This window comes from Onychomys torridus, chromosome 4 (assembly GCF_903995425.1).
Source record: "Onychomys torridus chromosome 4, mOncTor1.1, whole genome shotgun sequence".
In the NCBI taxonomy this organism is placed as follows: domain Eukaryota; kingdom Metazoa; phylum Chordata; class Mammalia; order Rodentia; family Cricetidae; genus Onychomys; species Onychomys torridus.
Window position 1 is genome coordinate 29706056 of NC_050446.1, and position 13067 is coordinate 29719122.

Below are 13067 nucleotides of genomic sequence, written 5' to 3' on the forward strand. Positions count from 1 at the left end.
CCCCGTAGCCAACGGCCTATCATTCTAAGGAATCCTATGAAATGATCAGGAAGACCTTGGCACTAGATGACAGAGCCTTTAATAAATCTCTTTTTGTTGCCGTGTGTTTTCTGTATTTTTCCAGAATCCATTTTGGTAATTTCTATTTTCCTGAGAAATCTCCCACAATCCAGGTTTTGCAATTAACCCATATATTTTTATTTTTGGATCTATAATTATATTTATTATAGCATATAATCACATCATACATAACATGTTTATATTATTAATTAGTATTAATTATTAATCATATAAATGTAATTACTACTTTTCATTTGAGTCTGTCATTACTTCCATTTTCTAGCCTGTGTATTTCTTTACTCTTTCCTCTCCCTTGTTCTTATTCTCTCTCCCTTTCGTACCACGGCTACTGGCTCACTAGTAACTAACTGGCTTGGTTCTGAGGCCTCGGGGCCAGGGATCTGCTCTGCTCCTCACTGTTGGCCAAGTGCTCACATTGAGGGGTTCTCTCCCTCCTTGTCAACTCGGGTACTTCCCTGGCCCTGTAGATGGGTGACTGAGTGGGATACTTACATTGCTCACATTAAGAGCGTTTGCTCGAGCGAGGTTAATTTCAGGTGTGTCTGGCATTATATGGATGGAAGTTTTATCTTTGTCCCAAACTTCTCTGTATTTTGGCTATGGAAGGAACAAAAATAAATAGGTAGATAGATAGATAGAAAGGTAGATAAACAGATATTGTTTGACAGTTTTTTTGCTAGTTTCAGTGAAGAACTTGTAACTATTTTTTTGGTTCTGATCCAGAACTTTTTCATATTAAGATAAATATTTTTTAAATAATCTTTACATGTAAGTTACTCAAATTTGGTAAGAAAATTATATTAGTACTCTTTATTAGCATTTTAGGTCTTAAAAATAGCCCAAACCAAAACAATGCTATTAATACTGCTTACATTGATCGATATTTTTCCTAAAAACAGATGGCCAAGGTAACCTACTATTTCATATTTTTGGTTTGTCATCATTTGTAGCTTGAATTTAATTTCAATGCATAGAAAAACAATAGTGACTTACAATACTAATATTTTCAGCATTGGACTTAGCAAGGACAACTTCAGGTGTATCCACAATGCTTGTGTACTTTAGTTTCACCACGGGGGTCCGGTAGACACTGTCACACAGGATCTCCTGGGCATTTTTGACTCTCAGCACTTCAGGAGACCCTTCTGGCATCCAGCCAATGCCACGCAGCCATTCCAAGTCAGCCTTGTAGATGGCCTGGGGGAGAAGACACAGTTAAGTAGATACAGCATTGTCTCTTTCTGAATGAGACAAATAAAATAAGGAAGCCATTTTCTTTATGTTGTATCCCTTTTCACGGGCAATGGTGTAGAAGAGCGCTAGCCTGTCATAGTTCCCATACACTGAAGTGTTTTGTCTCAGTGTTTCCTGTGCCAGGGTAGGTGTGTACACTATGTGTACATGTGGAAGCAGCCCTCCACTCAGGCATAGGCATGGATGATTTATGACGGATACCTAGCTAATCATCCCTCTAGCCAATGTGGAGTTTCAAAGCAATAAAAACGGCTCTCTACTTAACCAGAATGACTTTTTCAAAGTTCTCAGTTCAAATCCGGAACCTCTGAATCCCCCTCATACAGCTCCTATAGGTCTCTAGACAAAGACCAAAGACCCCAGCGTGGACTCTGATTGGTACTAGTCGCCGCCTTCTCTTCCAACCTCCTCCCATGCATTCTCTCTGTGTACTGACCACACTGGCTGTCCCTGAGTCTCTGTGTGTCCCTTCACCTTCAGAAGCCTGCTAAATCAGCAGTTCTTCCAAGGAATGTCCCACGTTTCTTTTACGGTGCCACAGATGACACTTTCTCAGTATTCCATTTCCCCGGGCACTCCCCCATTAGCAGTATTTCTGCACCACTGTGAACTCCCGCAAGCCAAGAGCCACATCTTGCTTTTTCTTCATTATCTTTTGTGTTAATACAATGCATGCCACATGGCATATTTAATACATATTTTTAGAGGCATAATTAAGAATTCAAAAACCAACTGCACAATTTTGGCATTGAGTTTTCTTTATCTAAGATAGTCCCTTTCTTCCAACTAGGATCTGGCATATTCTTGATTATCATACCACATATAAAAGATAAGCAGATAAAACTGTTCTATTGTTAAAACACCAGCAATTAATATAAAAAGCCATTGCTTAGAAATGATATTTTAATAACTAGTTATGGAACACAAATGTCAAGCTAAAAGGGAAATAAGAGAATGAAAATACTAGAAAAAATTCAAAAGAAACATCTTAAAATAAGTCAGCTTCAAAATTCACATTTCCCTGTCTCATTTTTAAATAATGTGATTTAAATGCATGCCTCAATATACTAATGCAGTTTATTCTAACACTAGCCAACTTAAGTCATTTTATAGGCATACTACCTTTAACAAGTCATTCAATATTTAATAAGCATCTCTTGAAGAATAAGGAAACCAGCTGGGCGGTGGTGGTGCACGCCTTTAATCCCAGCACTAGGAAGGCAGAGGAAGGTGGATCTCTGTGAGTTCGAGGCTAGCCTGGGCTACAGAGTGAGTTCCAGGACAGGCACCAAAACTATAAAGAGAAACCCTGCCTCAAAACAACAACAACAAAAACAACAAAACAAAACAAAACAAAAAAGGGAAACCAAGTCTAGAAAATTAAAAGAAGGCATCCATTCTACACCAAAAATATATAACCTTGGGATGGAAAGAGAGGGCAGTGGTTAAGAGCACTGGCTGATCTTCTAGAGGACACAAGTTCCATTCCAGCACCCACATGGAAGCCATAAAATATGAATAAATTTTAAAAATGTCTTGACTAAGATAAACACCCTGATGCCAAGAACATTCTATTCAGGGAAATAGGTGCATTTAGAGAATGTCTCTAATCTTTGAAATTAATCCCAAGGAAGACATCTCTATTGTTCTTCAATATACAGCTGAAGGGCCATGGATATTCTTACACTGAATAAGCCATAAATGTTAAATAAACTAGTAAATCTTCAGGAAAATTCTGCTAGCACCTTACCAATGAAAATTAGAACCTCCTGAACAAATCTAGCAATAACAGAGCAATCAAAAAAATCTGTTAAAAGAGTAAACGGGTGTGCTTACATGGGGGGGGTTAGTCAGACTTTCTAGAGCGCTCTCGGGAGTTAGCATGCCAAGCTGTGGAAGGCTTTTTTCCTAGGGACACTTACATCACTCTGGAGGCCATAGGCCTTCCTGGCTTGGATCACATCGTTCTGGTCAGGGAAGCAAGACCACTGGTGCAGGTACTGCCGATAATCCACGTTGCTTGCTAATGCCTGGCCCTCCTTGGCAGCATTGATGGACACCATGTCCACTGGGATGGAGATCTTGGCCTTGTGGTCATTGTAGGCTTTTTTGTACAGCCTGTCATTTTGCATCTTCAGCACGTTTGCTGCCCAAACCAGTTTCGGGTCTTCCTTGGCACTGGGACATCCAATGTAGTGGCCTTTCTGCTTCTCATAAGCAGTCTTGTACAGATACTGGGAAATGTGTGCACAAGAAGAAGGATAAGTTTTTTCAAGCTCGCTTTTCATGAAGACAACATTTTTTCACTGACAACAATTCCCACCTCCTTTGGGTCAGTTTTATTTTGGACACTATTTTTCTCTAACTTCATGCTGTAATTTTTTTTCTGTTACATCAAAAGCATGTGTCTGTGGGTACCCTGGAGGTAAGAACCGTCGCCTGGACATCTCCCCCTTCAAGCCTCGTCAGCGTCTCCCAGACTACAGTCTCTGTTACCTTCGGATGTTTTTATCATAAACAACCACAACCCTGTGCTCTTCCCTATCATGTTACATGAAATTAATTGCTTAGAGTTATTTTGAAATTGTAAACTTATTTTAAAACTGATTTTTAAATGTGTAACATATAAATAGAGGAGAATCAGCATCTCTGTTACCTTAAAATGAATTTGAGTTCATTTTAAATTAAAATTACTTTTTAAATTGAATTTACATCTTTAATTAAAATCAAGATTTTACAATTAAAAAATATTTGTCTCTGTACTGCCTAAAATTATCTCAGGAACCACAAATAGTATATGTGTCACACTTGGTGTAATAACAACATTTTCTATGTTCATTAACCCAACAAAACTGTGTTCTTGTGAATCAACTGATGTTGAAACGATATGGGGGAGGGGAGATAAATTTTGTGCATAAATATAGGAAATGTAGAACTAAGAGCAGTTGTTCTGGAATTTGGAAATTTAAAATAACACACTAGTAAAAATTACTGGCATTCCATCCACTCTAAATGAGTCCCTGAGGAATTAAGTCAAATCTCCCATGTGTCTAGGAATCAGTGTGTGTTGAACCTGGACAAGGAAGAGCTCTTACATCACTGGCAATATCCCGAGAAGCCTTGGCATGCTGGATTCCAATGGCATCTGCACGGATGTCATAACCTGTCATCTTGACATCTTCCCAAGCCTTCTGATAGTGTTTCTGCAAATGGGGATTGCAATACCACAGTAAGTCTGAAGAGGGAGCTGCTGAGTCGGCATGATGAGCAAGAACTGCTGTTAGCAGTACACAGCATGTGACAGTGACAATAAGATGCTACGTTACTGATGGTAAAGAAATGAACTGTTGCTAACGCTTCCGCTGAACACAAGTCATCTCAGGATTTGTAGGACAGACTAGTTTCCCACTGAAATTGTCTTTCAGCACATTTTCAATGGTTTGTAGTAAAGGGATCTCATATATATATTGTGACAAATTTCAGAGATAGCCATATAAAAAAAAAATCACACAACTAAACATTGGTTGGCTTTTAAAGGAAAAAACAATGATGGTTCACTGAAAAGGGAAAACCAAGCATTATGCTACAAATACGTTTACATTATATTTTGCTTTCTTTTTGAGGAACCTTTGCCTTTTCCTTTACAACAAGGATGTATCTCTACACTATAAAAAGCAGAGGGAGACATACAAATTTCTAGTGTCTTAAAGACTAGAAATAGTAGTTTTTTTGCACAACTTTTGTTGAATATACTAAGGAAAGTTGTGGCAGACAGAAAGCACTCTGTGAAGCAAATCCTGCAGCATCTTACGTTGCTAATCTGGATGGCGTTGAGTTTGGACTGCAACATCACTGGTGTGTCAGCCGGCACATTCACATTTGCCTTCTCTTTGTCCCAGGCATCGCGATACAATGGCTGGTAAGTGTGAAGAGAAACAGTATGGCAGGTTAGGAAGTCACTTACCACGTTGTGTGTGTGTGTGTGTGTGTGTGTGTGTGTGTGTGTGTGTGTGTGTATTTTTATTTACAAATACCAAACAACTTCATGAACAACATGAATAATGCATGCGTGATACAATCTAAGTTTAAATATGACAGTAAAAATTCTTGTCCAATTCCACATCTAATTATGTGACCCTTAAGTCAATATTATAGGCAATTTCTGATAACAGACAATGCTAATTAGGACTTTGCTTTGTTAGCCAAAATAACTGTCATGATGTGTAAAGATGAGACTACCCCTGGACTTCTCAGCCTACATCATCACTGAATAGCTATAAATAAGTGGCAATTCTGTTGTTATAGTATTAAGTAGCATTTTAGTTTGCAACTTCAAATGCAATTAAAATGTGTGTCAATTAAAATGGACCCAGTTGTTTTGACCCAAAATGTAGCAGGGACAGCTAACTGACTCTGAAGATCTGGAATCAGCTGTACCCCAGATCTTATTTCCTGTGATATTGGCAATCTGAAGTTCACAATCTGAATTCCCCTGAGATTTATCCTGGAAACATAACCACATCAGCTTACCTGACTGATTTGGAGGGCATTGGTTTTCGCCAGGACCACTTCCGGAGTGTCGACAATGCTGGTGAATTTGTAGGCCTCGGGCCTTATACGATACAACCTTTCATTCAAAAGATTCTGAGCATTCTTCACTCTCATCACTTCCACAGAACCCTCTGTCAACCATCCGATGCCCTTCATCCATTCCAGGTCTGACTTGTACACATTCTGTGTGGAGGAGAGAAACCCATAGCAGGAAGACTCAAGTTAGCCGGTGGAATTTGATACTTGAAGACCACACATAACCCCTACTTATATCAGCCAAATGGCATTGAGATTCAACTTGAATCTCTGCATGCATACTCTGTCTCTGGCACCTGTCTCTTGGAGAGGTTCGTGGTCTCCTGGGGGAACTGGAGCATAGCTCACAGGTGGCACTTGGTGAGGTGACAGACAGCAGTGGGTGGAGCAATAATAGATGGCAATGGCACGTAGCTTTGTTTTTATATTGGATTGAGTTTTTGTGCTCACTATTTCAAGTCTGTCTCTCATGAACCACTGGGGATAAAAGCTGTAGGAATATTAGGGAAGGAGCCCTTTAGAAATACCTCTATATTATTTTCTATGTGTATCAATTCAGTTAAACCAATGTTTCCTTACGCTTCTATCTGTTTCTGAAATTTAGACATCTGGTCATGCAATGGGCAGAACAGCGGGACCAGAATTTCCTTCTTAATTTCAAAGAATAAGAATTATTTTTTTAAAAAAAGTCTTGGTGAATAGGATCCTGCTACCAGAATCCTTCACAAGATAGAAAATGTCAGGATAGCTTCTGTTGTTGCCCTGGGCTGTCCAGAAGGCCTTAGGTCTTAGACGAGTGCTGTGTAAATGATGCCTCTTGACCATACACTACACTTAAACGCACACACTCCATCTCCCTGGAGGCTATGCCATACGCACATCACTCTGCAGCTCGTAGGCTTTCTTAGCCTGGATCACATCGTTCTGATCTGGCAGGCATGTCCACTGGTGCAGGTAATTGCGATAATCAATGTCGCTGACCAGGACTTGGCACTTCTTGGCTTGAACAATTGACATCATGTCCAAGGGTGTGTTGTAAATTCCTTTAGACTTCTCATAGGCTTTCTTGTATTCTCTGTCACTCTGGATCTTGGCAGCATGTATAGACCATACCAACTTGGGGTCATCTTGCAGGCTGCGGAAACCCACATGGTGGCCTAGCTGCTTTCTGTAACCCTCTTTGTATTTGTACTAAGATAGTGGGAAAAAAAAAACAGAGAAAAAGACATAATATATTGATATTTTTCTTTTAAGTTATTTCAGAATCTTAATCTTAATGCAAATTGGCTCAACACTGGAAGTCATGTATTTCAGTCTAAAGAAATCAGGACTATTTTAGGCAGATGGATAAAATAGGAAGAAAACAATATGGTGAATTAGAATAATGTAAAAAGCTAAAATTTCTGAGCAATCACTACTTAGATCCACTACAAGAGCTTCAGATGTGTGAGGTTCATCCATACCAAACTGAGAAGATTTTTAATTCAAAAATAGTTAAACAGTGGCAGTTACAGTTACAGTTAATTCTCACAGTGTTGTGGTGAGGTAGGTCCTACCCTATCCTATCATTCAGAAGAAGTTGGCACAGTGGGTGTAATAAGGTTGCTGGGTAGGTGAAGGGCTCAGTCAGACAGACGTTAGGGTGCTGCAGGGACCTCAGATAGGCAAGAGTCATAGGCATGGTTTTAGAGACTGGAAAAAATATACATTCTTCAGGTTGTGGATTTAGCTTAGTGGTAGAGCATTTGCCTAGCAAGTGCAAGGCCCTGGGTTCGGTCCTCAGCTCGAGAAAGAAAAAAAAAAAAAAAAAAATATATATATATATATACATTCTTCATAAAGCGAGATCCCTGGTTTTAAAGAGGAAATGGTAACAGGCCATGGACAAGAACCTCTGTCTGATAAGCTCTGGGGGGAGATGGTGCCCTTTTCTTTCTTACGTTTGGACAACCTGGAAATATTTGGATCAAACGGAGAGAATTGGGATTAAGGTATAAGTACTGGTGGCTAAGAGGTGAACAGGAGGCCTGAGGAGGAGGAAGCAGCTATGTGTACAGATAAGGCAAAGTGAGGAAACAGAGAAAGGAAGGTGTGTTTAAGGTTTGGAGCTGGGAGAAGGAGACAGCTTGGAAGATAATCATGTTACTGCTAGTGAACTTCAAATTAGCAGGAAGTGAACTTGAAAATGGTACTAAAATATTATACATAAGCCTTTAGCACAAAATATTTGATGTGAAATATGATTTCAGTCTTAAGTGTTGAACAGAATGATCATCATTCATACTGTGGAGAATGCCAGAAATATCTGGGGATAAAATGACATGGTATTGGTTCCTGAATTTTTTGCCCCAAAATTTAAAAGCATCTTCATGTTGCTGTTACCAATAAAGAATGTACAGGACAAAATGCAACTGTTTTCATAGATTAAAAAAATAAAATAGGATTATTGAGATAGTCTATTTGTTTATGGGGGAGAAAACCCCAAAGCAGACAGAAGGAACTTACCTCACTGGCAATTTCTCTGGAGGCTTTGGCATGCTTGATTTCAATGGCATCTGCTCTTAAGTCATAGCCTTTCTGCTTGGCTTCATCCCAGTCCTTTTGGTAGAGTTTCTGGTGAGCCAAAGCACAGGTTTGTTTAGAAAATGAAAACAGACTTGTAGTAGGCATAACAGACATCATAATCCATAATGTAAAGGCAGTGTAGGAAAAATATGCATGGCTGAGTTGCTTTGCTGATAGATGCTTGCTCTGTAGCAGAGAATACTTCTGATGTAAAATTTAAAGCTAAGCATCTAGTGGTACCAAGGACTGAACATTTATTTTCATTACAACTTGGTGTGTGTTTGAAAATATCCCCCTTCCCCAGCACATGGAGACTTCAGAATGAATGATGCTTCATTAAGGTCCAGGAAGACCTGCTAAGCTTTACCTTTAATTTTGCCCTTTAACTCAGAGTTTTCTGTTGAAGGAATGTGATATTATCTCATGCTCTTTGAATGTAATTATAAATTTTACTTTGATTTTGGAATGTCAAACAGGAAGGTCTCATCAGAAGACCTATGATGACAGTAGACACTGTTGATCAAGGAGGTGCATGGGCAGGGTTTAATTATTTCCAGGAAGACATAAGGAACTAAGCCACAGTCATTGGCTATGGAGAGATGGTTTCAAGGCTGAGGACAGAACACCTACAGTCTAGACACTCAGCCATGTATCTACACAATGTTTTTGTTTTGTTTTGTTTGTTTTTCAAGACAGGGTTTCTTGTATCTTTGGCTGTCCTGGAAGTTACTCTGTAGACCAGGCTGGCCTCGAACTCAGAGATCTGCCTGTCTCTGCCTCCCTAGTGCTGGGATTAAAGGTGTAATATGATAACCTGGCTATGATAACCTCTTAAGAGACAGAGCTTCTATCCATGGATGCTAAAGAAAAAAAATTCAGCACCAATATCCTGGGCATTACTCATCAGCTAGAAGACAGGGCTTTTTGTACTCCATTCTTATCCCTCTTACATTGCTAATCTGCAAAGCATTGATCTGGGCCTGCAGCATGGCTGGAGTATCCAAGGGGATGCTGATGTTGGTTTTATCTTTATTCCAGGCTTCCTGATACAGTCTCTGTAGACAAAAGGAAACATAACTTTAACTCAGCAGCAGAGAATGGACAGCTGAAACATTAAGCCTTAGAAACAATTTTATCTAAAAGCAAATGTTTCACTATGTTCTTGTAATGACTAATTTGATGCTTTAGTGAGTAGGCAGTGGTATACAGACATATTGCCTGATGTTATTCAGTAGACTTCAAATAACACAATATGCTCTCCATTGTGTGGATGGGCCTCATCCATCAGTTGAAGGCTATATTACTCTCACCTCCCTGATTCAGAAGGAATTCTGTAAGCAGACCACCCATAACATTGAGCTGTCATTCTTCCCTGGGTCTCCAACCTTCTATCTATCTTGCTGATTCTGGAACTGCCAACCTACATAATTGCATGAGCCAATTTCTTAAAATTGTAATCTCTTTCTACATTTACATTTATAGAAAGGCCACATTGGATCTGTTTCTCTGCAGAATCTTGATTCAGTGCTATGCTGTTACATAGTATTGTATTCCATGCCTTGGTACTAATAAGAGTTCAATATTTATGTCCTTGAATAGCTACGGAGTAACATCTTCCACTTTAGTGCTTCAAAGTACCAATGGGAAGGGAAAGCCACCTTTCCCCTATAAGAGTTCTACTTCCAATGTGGCTGTGTTAAACTAGTTAAGAGACCCTCAGATCTGCCCCTCATTGGAGTTCTTTGAATCAAACAGTCTGTTCCCTCAGCTTTTCTTGTCTTTTTCTGAGCACTGAATCCAGAAATACGAAGCTTAGTAGTTGGATGGTCCTTACCTCACTCATTTGCAGAGAGTTGGCTTTTGCCAGGACAACTTCTGGAGTGTCAACAATGGAGGTGAACTTCAAGGCTTCCGGTCGTATCCTGTACAGTCTTTCATTCACAAGGTCTTGAGCGCTCTTCACTCTGGTCATTTCTACAGAGCCTTCTGGCATCCAGCCAATGCCACGCAGCCACTCTAGATCTGCTTTATATACACTCTGCCAAGATGTCAGACCACAGTGTTCTGATGTTAGACATGCCCTCTATTGGCTGAAAACCCAAGGGTTTGAGGAGAGGGGCAGAAACATGGGGGATGTTGGTACCACACAAGGAAGAACTATGTTCTTACAGGATCCAGGGTTTCTAATACTGATGATGAAAGTAATTTGTGAAAGCATAGTTATTTATACTATCCATTAATATAATAGTATTTATGAATTCTGCAATATAATTATTTGAAATGCTAGACAGTTACATAACTGGGAAAAATGTAAAGGGAACTTTGGTTGAACCTCATTCCATTTTAACCCTGTGAAAAATGACTCCCATACTGCTCAGTGTTTTGGAACTGGTGATAACCATTTTAAAACGTTCAGATTTACTGTATCTGTTTGACTTGCCAGAAATTACAAATGGCATGAAAAAATAGTTTGGAAATAAAAGATACAACCTCAGTAGAGCGGTTCATCTCTGTACTTTGCTTGCCATGGTTTTTCTATTGAACAGTGTGAATAACACTCCCTGGCCTGGGTTATTCACAGACCACAGATCTATACCCAGAGGCCCCAATGAACAACTAACAAATATCCCTGCCTCCTTACTCCCCATCTCCCCAAGCTCATGTTACATACGTCACTCTGGAGGTCATAGGCCTTCTTTGCTTGAATGATGTCATTCTGGTCAGGCAGGCAAGTCCAGTTGTGCAGGTAGTTCCTGTAGTCCACATCGCTGACTAGAGTCTGGCACTTCTTGGCCAGAACCAAGCCCAGCATGTCCACTGGGCTGCTGAACTTGGTCTTCCACTTCTGGAATTCCTTCTTGTACTCCCTGTCACTGTGAATCTTCCCTGCATGCATGGCACACATGATCCTGGGATCATCTTCAACGCTCTGGGCTCCAATGTGGTGGCCTTTCTGTTTCTCATAGGCTTCCTTGTATTTGTACTAAAATGCCGGAAACCAGTCGAGAAACCCAAGTTAAGCTCACATGACATGCACGAGAATTTCAAACCTCAACTTTCTAATATTCTAGTATAATTTTTATGCTTTTCTACTATCATGAAAATAACTGGGCTGGAGAGTTGGCTCAGTGGTTAACAGTACTGGCTGCTCCTTCAGAGGACAAGGTGCTATTCCCATCTCACAACCTGTGTAGTTCTAGGGGATCAGATGCCCTCTTCTGGCTTCCTTGAGCCATTCATAGGGCACACAGACATACATGCAGACAAATACACACATAATAGAGAATAAATTAAATTTAAAAGAATGTAATGATTGGTATATCCTCATTCTTGAGAATTTTTCGTGAAGCAACTTTAATTCCAAAATGTATTCTCTACAAAACGAGGAAGAGAGATCTGGGGAAATGCATGCAGAAGTAATTGCCAAGTGGTTCAATAACAAGCACTATGGAAAGTTCAGGATCTGAAGGGAAGGAACTCACGTCACTGGCAATGTCCCTGGAGGCTTTGGCACTTTTGATGGAAATGGCGTCCTCTCTCAGGTCATAGTCCTTCATCTTTGATTCATCCCATCCTTTGGTGTACAGTTTCTAGGCAGGAAGTAAAACACAAAAGAAAAAGGAACTGTTTTAGAAACCCAACAGGCCACTCCCAGGGAAGACATTGTTAAGGTGGAAAGACATGTTAACAGCTTCTATGGAAACATAAACGTCATCAAGGGCCTCTCTTACTTGGCTGATATTGGCAGAATTGCTCTTGGCCAGCAGGATTTCAGGAGTGTCTGGCATGACATGGATGGAGGCTTTGTCGGCATCCCAAGCTTCTGTGTATAGATGCTGTGGAGAAGAAGGGATGAAACCTTCTGCTGAACCCAGGCATGTTAGTTATTATCAACTACAGTGTATTTTACTACAAATAGAGCCTTTGTTTTGTTTTGTTTTGTTTTGTTTTCAAGACAGGGTTTCTCTATGTAGCTTTGCACCTTTCCTGGAACTCGCTTTGTAGACCAGGCTGGCCTTGAACTCACAGAGATCCGCCTGCCTCTGCCTCTGGAGTGCTGGGATTAAAGGCGTGCACCACCACCGCCTGGCAAGAAATAGAGCCTTTTAAAGGTAGTAAACAGTAAAACATGGCGACATTGAACACAACTAGAGCATGGCCTGAGAGTTCTCATGAACCAATATGATGGCCTAATTGTGAATCCTTTTCACCCAGTAAACCATGAGCTTCCTGTTAGAACTTCTGGAGAGCGCTTGGTTACACAGGCATGACATAGCAGAGAAGTCAGCCTCTAGAGGAAGTGCAACCCAACTTACTGTCAGATGAGAGCTCTTGGGAAGGGTGTGTATGCTTCACACTCCCCCTATTTAAAGGTGGTTAACAGTGTCTTTAAATAGTTGGTTATTTGAAGGATTATAATATGTAAAATGCCTTGAGTCATAGTAGATTCTTTCTGTCTTTGTCTTTCTCTTTCTGTGTGTTCTTCTTTGTGGTGTTCTTGATGGGTATGGTGTAGTGTAAACAAGTTTCTGGAGTTTTATTCTGCAAACTGTGTCTGAGAGGCAATTTCTAATTTCTTC

The 13067-nt window shown here is 40.1% G+C and overlaps 1 protein-coding gene across 2 annotated transcripts in view; it reads right to left on the minus strand.

Annotated features, from left to right (window-relative positions):
• Neb (nebulin) overlaps nucleotides 1-13067 on the minus strand; it is a 197348-nt gene that overhangs the window by 78439 nt on the left and 105842 nt on the right. Inside the window, exons 77-85 of one of the 2 annotated variants that reach the window (XM_036184939.1) lie at nucleotides 12219-12323; nucleotides 11970-12077; nucleotides 11159-11470; nucleotides 10322-10525; nucleotides 9438-9542; nucleotides 8428-8535; nucleotides 6802-7113; nucleotides 1075-1278; nucleotides 574-678 (exon numbers count right to left, since the gene is read on the minus strand). In XM_036184939.1, coding sequence (XP_036040832.1) covers nucleotides 574-678; nucleotides 1075-1278; nucleotides 6802-7113; nucleotides 8428-8535; nucleotides 9438-9542; nucleotides 10322-10525; nucleotides 11159-11470; nucleotides 11970-12077; nucleotides 12219-12323 — 1563 coding nt within the window. The remainder of the gene's footprint in view (nucleotides 1-573; nucleotides 679-1074; nucleotides 1279-6801; nucleotides 7114-8427; nucleotides 8536-9437; nucleotides 9543-10321; nucleotides 10526-11158; nucleotides 11471-11969; nucleotides 12078-12218; nucleotides 12324-13067) is intronic. The other variant, XM_036184940.1, reaches the window with a different exon arrangement.